At 33.4% G+C, this 8,081-nt stretch overlaps 1 protein-coding gene across 1 annotated transcript; it reads left to right on the forward strand.

Annotated features, from left to right (window-relative positions):
- Window positions 1-1,471: 1,471 nt before the first annotated feature.
- Window positions 1,472-6,985, forward strand: LOC129306090 (sphingosine kinase 1-like). The gene is made up of 10 exons (XM_054946439.1): window positions 1,472-2,094; window positions 2,761-2,883; window positions 2,984-3,084; window positions 3,824-3,896; window positions 4,435-4,521; window positions 4,616-4,693; window positions 4,865-4,935; window positions 5,303-5,599; window positions 6,309-6,431; window positions 6,593-6,985. Exons 1-10 carry the CDS (start codon window positions 1,773-1,775, stop codon window positions 6,782-6,784), a joined length of 1,467 nt encoding a protein of 488 aa, XP_054802414.1. The 5' UTR covers window positions 1,472-1,772; the 3' UTR covers window positions 6,785-6,985.
- Window positions 6,986-8,081: the final 1,096 nt, after the last annotated feature.

Raw genomic sequence — 8,081 nt, forward strand, 5'->3', positions numbered from 1 at the left:
AATGTTATATTTGCATTGAATAGATTAGGGATGATATGATGTATGTCATCTATCAAAGAATTTCTTTGTTTATTAAAGCCATATTACTCCTATTTATGACTACCTAGTATTTTTTAAAAAAAAATTATACTTTTAGATAAAGGTAAATTTAAAAAGTCATTTGAGATTTGTTTGATTCGAGGGGAGGGGAGGGGAGCTCCCCCCTCAATTTGGAGGGGAAGCTTTGGAGTGAAGGGGAGGGAAAATTTTAAAAATTTCCCCTCTCCTCCTCCTAACCAAAGGAGGGGAGGGAAAGGGAGGGGCTCCCATCCTCCTAACCAAATGAGGGGAGGAAAAAGGAGCCCCTCCCCTCCTCCCCAACCAAACGGGACCTTAAGTTTTATATCATTTTAATTTTAATCATTTAACTATCTTCCCAACTCTTCTTAGTTGTGACCATGTTGTTAAAAGTCCCTTACATTTAAGATTGAAAGAGTAAAAAGAATAACTTAAATTCGTTATTGTGATTCATGAATAATATAACTTTTATAAATATATTTTGTAAATATTATAAAATTATATGGGTTAAAATACTAATTTTCCTTTTTTAAGGTGCCCTGTAGAATGTCACTTCTTTATTAAATATTTCTTAATTCAATTGTTAGTTGATTTTAAAAAAATTTTAAAGAATGACATGTAAAATTAAGGAAAATAGTATAAAAGATTGCAAAAAAAGGGATTTTATTTTTTAATCAATATTAATTTTTTATAACGTTCTTTTTTGTAATTTTATATTGGTTAAAGTGTACTATCAACCTTCTATCCTTTAGATAAAATTTTAATTTAGTCTTTTAATTTTATAAAATATATTTTCATTTCTCTAACCCTAATACCTTTAATTTAAAATAATTATTTTTTATATCAATCTTTATTTTTTTTAAAAAATTAAACTTAACATGTTAATATATAATATTGTTTTGTTAATATTTTAAAATTTAATTTAAAAATTTTTGTTGATGAAACTAAGAATAATAAAATTAAAAAATTAAAAATATATTTTATAAAATTAAAAATAAAAATAAAATTTTGTATAAAGTTAAAGTATGAGATATACTTTAGTCATTCATAATATAAAATTTATAGATTATTATACTATTTAGAAGAGAGAGATGCAACTCCCAAGGTCAAAAGCAGAAATAATGCGACCTGGCGAAAAAGCATGAATGACACTACAGTTAAAGAAAAAAGCATCAACAACACAATTCTAACTATATATTATTATGTGGGAGATATTGATAGTGCGTCTTTTGCGTAGCGTCATTCAACAATACAATCTCATGACAAAAAAAATTAGAAAAGAAAAGAAAAGAAAATTCAACAATACAATCTTATCTTATCACGCAATCGTAATACAATCTTTTCAAGTTTGGTGCCTCGCGTTATGACTGGCCAACTTACCGAACCAGATTCCCCAGTACAGCTACTTCTCCTCAAAAGGTTTTCTCATTACATAATCCTTTTTTGATTCAATTTCTGTTTGCCGTTTCAAATATTCATACCCAAAAATATTGAATTTTTACTTGGGGTGGGGGGGGTGGACTTTGAGATTTTCGTTGTCTAATGATTTTCACAACAATGGGCAAAGGGACAAGTTTCTTTTATTGGCGTAAAGTCGTACTAAGAACCGTTGGCGTGCGCTCCCAAGCCTCTGTATTGTTGTTGCATTCTATATATTTCCGCATGAGTTGTCACTTGTCAGAGACGGCTTTGTCTAAGTTCATTTCGCATCAGAAATGGACCGACCCGATCACCAGAAGCCTGTATTCTCCGACCGGGTGGTCGTCAACGGTACCGTCACGACGGTGTCTCTGCTTCACGACGGCACATTATGGTGTTTGGACGGGGGTCAACGGTGTTTGCACCTCGAAAAAGAGGTCCTCGGGTTTGTCACCGTTGGGTCCGATATTAAAATCAAAAGCCTCGTTGATAACTGGAGTGGCTGCTCTCCTAGGAACAGAGGGAAGCTCGTCAGAAAAGATGTCGTGTTTCAATCGTTGTCGGAGGAATCGCAGAGGCTGTGGTGTCAGAACCTTAGCGTATTCCTTGATTCCTTCGGTAAACGTTCTGGCGATTTCACAAAGCTATTTAAACTTTTTCTTTTTTTAATATAGGGGTGTGTGTGTGGGCCATGAGCTGTTTGATACTTGTGCTAAGGTGAAAGAGGGTGTGCTGCTTGAGCACATTATTGGTATTCGGTAGATTTTCAACATGTGTTTTTTTTTTTTTTTAACTTCAATCATAGAGAGTGTTTGTGGCTATTGAAAAAGCTTAATTTTGGCATTGTTGAACGGTTTTACTATCCTCTGTTGCAAATGAATTGCTATTTCAATCATAGAGTGAGAGAGAATATGACTGTTTAAAACCCTTGATCACGACAATGTTGAAGAATATTTTATGATCCCTGTTGCAAATGAACTGCCTAATTTGCATACTTTTGGTTTCACCAAGTTGGTTTTTTATTTCATCTGTTTAATTTAAAACTTAATGATTTTGAACTCCACTGACAATTGGAGTTATCGGTGAAAAAATAAGTTATGCCATTTAATTTACTGCGAATACAAGCTCTTGGCAGCAAATCAGCAATCCATTTAACTTGTCATCTCCATTCTTATTTAAGAATAAATGCGATTCACATGCTGGTTGAATCAATAGAGATTCCCTGGTTATTGTTTTTTGGTCTGTAAGTGTATAGATATAGGTAGTTAATTATCTCTATTACAGGTCGCCCTAAGAGGCTTTTTATTTTTCTCAATCCATTTGGCGGAAAAAAAGCTGCTACAAAGATTTTTCTTCATCACGTGAAGCCTCTTCTCGATGATGCTGAAATCCAAATTACACTTCAAGGTTCTGATTTTTCTATTGAGCTTGGCAATTCCTCTCACCCTGCCATTAGTTTAGTAATTGTTTCTCTTTATATATCAATGTTGTTTTATGTACTCCTCAGAAACCAAACACCACCTCCATGCCAAGGAAGTTGCTCGTACACTAGATATTTCAAAATATGATGGGATTGTTTGTGTTAGTGGAGATGGAATTCTAGTTGAGGTTAGTTTCATTGATGTTTATATATATATATTGTAGTGAGTCCCATTATGGTCGTGGATGACTTGACAGTTAACAGTGATAGCCCCTATTTTTCCCCCAAATAGTTTAAATTTAAAAGTTGTATTTATCTGCTGAAAACAAAATGAAAAGGAGAGAAGGAATGAAAGAAAAGGTCGGAGATGATCTGGAAGTTGGTCGATTTTAATAGATGGAACTATTGATTGTGTATATATTGGAGCCATTATACTCGCAGGCAATCTATACTCTCATGATAAAGTCTGACATCAAAGTTAACCTCATATTTCAATTGAATGAAAGCCATTTACTGCTTGTACACTCTTGCGATATCCTTCAATTTATGCTGATGGAGTAGTTCTATCTGGCCCCTGCTAATGGGGAATTATGGAACAATAATTTATCGTTACTATCTTGATTCACTTCTTTCTTGACATACATATGGCCTTCTGGAATGGGGAAGTAAATTCTAGTCCCCGGGTTGCCAGCTTATTGATTTGACGTATTGTTATAACATGCCATTCACATTTGTTTTCGCATGAATTAAATTTATAACTATAACTTATAACATTTGTGCCTAGTCTTACCCCCATTATGGTTCATTGTATTTGGTTTGACTTCTTTATGCATTATGCATGAACCCAAAATTAATTTTGTACCACGTCACTTGTTACATCTTTCTGTGATTTTCCCCTCATCTGACAATTTTATTACATTCTAGTAGGTTGTGAATGGACTGCTAGAAAGGCAGGATTGGGATACCGCAATAAAAATACCCCTTGGAGTAATTCCTGCAGGTTTACCACTGATTTGTTATCCTTACATTCAAAATTTAATTGTTTAAACAAGAAGTTATTATCAATGTTGCTATTCTTCTGCATTGTAATGGTACCAGATGTTCCCGCAAATGAGTTAAACTTTAGATGTTGAAACATTATAGGATTATTATTATTATTATTATTATTATTATTATTTTGTCTTCATTTTTTCTAGATGGCGCATAGAAGTCAGAATCTGATATTTAACATCTTCTAACACATCTACTGGAGTAGGATACATTAACAGGTAGAACAGTAGAGGTATAATTAATTTGATGAGGAACCCTGTATTGCACCTTACTAATCAATCTCTTCATGAAGAGTATATTTTTTCCCCTTGTTAGCAAGAGCTTGTGACTTTTCCCATTCAAATATACTTATATCAGTGCGAAGGGTTGTATGATGGAGCTAATATTATTAACAAGATTTCGCCGAGAAACTTTATCCATTTTATAGATATTGAATTTTCTAATAAGCGCCCCCCCCCCTTGGGGGAAAAAAATGATTCTATCTGAAGGTACGGGAAATGGCATGGCAAAATCTCTTCTTGATTCAGTTGGCGATCCTTGCACTGCTGCTAATGCTGTTCTTTCCATTATTCGAGGTTGGAGACAATTGATGTCCTAATATGTTATAACTTCACCATTATTCTGTTTTCTCTGCTGATAAGTTTTAAACTTTGTGTCAAATATGGACAGGTCATAAGCGATCTCTTGATGTGGCTACCATCAGGCAAGGAGAAACCAGGTTTTTCAGTGTATTGATGCTTGCATGGGGTAATTACAATTTGTTGGGCTATGCCAATGAAGCAGCAGCTGACACTCAAACGAACACATCTTAACTGCTAGCTTCTTTAATCATCTATCACACACTTGTAGTGTCTGTTTTGCCTGTGCTGTTACTCAGAGATAATGATGATATTTATTAACGATATTATTCTTTTATAGGACTGGTTGCAGATATTGACATTGAGTCGGAAAAGTATCGATGGATGGGAAGTGCTCGAATAGATTTTTATGTAAGCAAGCCATATTAATATGATGACATGTTTATATATGACGTTTTTCTGTTGTTGAGAGGTGTCTCTCTTAAAATTAAGTGTTTCGTAATTATGTTCTAATACTTTCATTTTTAAGTAATGAATACCTGAGTGTTGAATTTTGTAGGGGTATGAGAAAATAACTATCATGTTGCATGGTGTACTCATTAGTTTCTGATGTTTTCAAATACTTTAAGTTGATGCAGTTTTGACTTCGTGTTCCCCCCAATTTTTTGTATTTCAATTAGCTTGATTGATAAGTGATTGACTTTACTAATTATTGTTTCCTTTTGCCCATTGTCATTGATTTACTGTATAGTAGTTCAAGCCCTATCTTCTGTTTTAGGCTCTCAATCGAATCTTACATTTGAGGCAATATACTGGATGCATTTCATTTGTGCCTGCACCTGGGTTTGAAGCTTTTGGGGAGCCCACGAGTTATACTGGAAAATTTACAGGCAAAGACAACAATCAGGGTCAAAGTGAAGCAGACTATATTAAGTTACGGAAGTCCTGTTATCGAGGACCAGATATTAACCTAGAGAATTTGAATTGGAGAGCCCTAAATGGACCCTTTGTTTCTGTTTGGCTTCATAATGTTCCTTGGGGCTCTCAAGGTGCCTTGGCAGCACCTGATGCAAAGGTGTGTTTATATGTTTTAAGAAATTTAGGTTAGCTTTGGACTCATTGATAGGATTAATGTTTATGAGGGTATCAATTTAATTTAAGACTCGCTTCATGGAGGTTAAGATAGAAGGAGTGGTATTTTGATATTGACTTGATTGATTGTTTCTGGCGGAAATTAAACTTTTCGGAGCTAAGAGTTGGAATGAACATGATTATACCAATGATGGATGGTACTTGATGATTAACTTAGCAAATTAGATCCTCTAGATTTATGAATCAATGCGTTGAAAGTAACAACGACACCAAAGAATGTGACTGTATGTGGGATTTACTTGGGTAGATTCAAACTTCATGCAGTTCAGGTATTTGCTATATCAGATTCTTCATGCAGTTTAGATATTTGCTATATTAGATATTTTAGTTAAATTTATGACATTTTGTTTGCCAGATCTGTATTTAGTTTATTCTTTCAAAAAAGCTTATTCATGTGTTCTATTTTTATTGAAGGACACGAACATGGAAGAAACTGTAATTAAGTTTTGTACAACTTCAACTTATGTAACATTTTTATGTCTGCGTACCACCAAAATGTTTCACGATATTCTGTATTCCTCGGAAATTCAACTGGAGGCTGTGAAATAACCGAAGCTGTTATTTTCTTCCTATTTGAGACATCTTCAATTATCATTCATGATAATAATATGTTACTTTATTCATGAATGCAGTTATCAGATGGTTGCCTAGACTTGATCCTTGTCAAGAATTGTCCAAAATTAGCTTTGCTGTCACTGATGTCAGAATTAAGTAGTGGCAGCCATGTAAAATCGCCATATGTAACGTACCTTAAGGTGAGTTTATCAGTATGATTCCATTTACAAAGAAGCAACATAACTTTCTTATCTGTCACTAGAATCCCTGAACCCCCCCCCCCAACCTTTCTCTCGCTGCGCCTTAACTATGCCTGCCTAAGGAAATTTTGACAGCTTCTTTATTTTGCAACAAAAAACAGGTGAAAGCTCTCATCTTGGAGCCGGGCTCACGTGTCACCAAGCCGGATAAGGAAGGCATCATAGATGTTGATGGGGAGGTTCTGGCAAGCGGGAAAGGAACACACAAGTTCGACAAAACGACTTTGATGGCATATGATCAACTTCAAATAACTATGGATCAAGGTTTAGCTACAATTTTTGCCCCAGCATGATAAACTTGTGGTTAAATTGAATTTTCTTCTTGTCTAGGTCCATTCTATTCTTGTTCTTGGTTATGGTTTCACTACTAATGAGAAAGATGGATTCTTCCATGGAATATGACATCGTGTATCCTGTACAGAACTGAACCAAATAATAATGAATGCCAGGATAGTTCTCTCTGCAAGGTGTGCTTTTGCACCTTGATGTGTCAATTCTGAATAGCTTTTGGATTCTTTTTTTTATTGTTTGGAAGTATTATTATCCAAATGTTTCTTTAATCTGTCCCAGCTGAAGGACTTCGTTAGGATTTTGTCTGAAAAGCTTGGGTTGATTTCTCTTTTCGGACAAGCTCTAGTCCCTTTACAACCATACAGTTGAAGCACACTCATCATAGGATTATATATTGCTGATTGTGACAGCATGTTTGTATTGTTGTGTTGGTTTTGAGTAAATTTAAATTTGGAGAGTTCAACTCTTTTTGGGGCAGACATAAGATGCAGAATAGTGGAATATAAATAATTGCCAACTTCAAAAAAATGGTGATTGGAGTTAAATAAATAATCTAAATAACTAGGATTATTGACAGATGAAAGCACAATTTCCAGCATTAGAACTATTTTAGGTAGTGTTTAAATTGTTAGACTTGGATTTAAAATCTCACATTTCAAATTCATATGTATAAAATTCTTTACTTGGGTACTTTAAATAACAAATGTTATTATTACTATGAGGTAATATTTTAAGGGTGCATATAAAGATTTGAAATAATAAGAATTTAGAAAGGATTTCAAATTATAAAGGAATTAAGATAAGGACACACTTATATACTTAATATATTTTTATTCAATCAAATAAAGAGATGTGAATTTAAATATGTTAATAATATTATTAACAATAATTTGTTATAGATTAAATAATTTGTAAAAGATATACAATTATATGTGTCTTGATTTAAGGGTTAATATGTAATTTAAACCTTAAACTATACGTATAGGGGTAATTTAAATTTTAAACTTTAAAAATGTGCATTATGAACTTTAAACAATTAAAGTTGGGACGATTTTACTCCTACTATTAACTTTTAACAAATGTCTGTCAAATTTATTTGAAAAAAATTATACTTTAGACCTCAATTTAATGGACGGTTGTTGAAAATTAATGGTAAGAATAAAATTACCCCAACTTTAATTGTTTAAGATTCAGAATGTATTTTTTAAAAAGTTTAGGATACAAATTACCCCTAAACTTATAATTTAGGGTTCAAATTACATATTAACTCGTAGTAATATTATAAATTTCTCAAGATAT

Source organism: Prosopis cineraria, unplaced genomic scaffold, assembly GCF_029017545.1.
Source record: "Prosopis cineraria cultivar Desert tree isolate PC_DT_omini unplaced genomic scaffold, ASM2901754v1 PC3, whole genome shotgun sequence".
NCBI lineage: Eukaryota > Viridiplantae > Streptophyta > Magnoliopsida > Fabales > Fabaceae > Prosopis > Prosopis cineraria.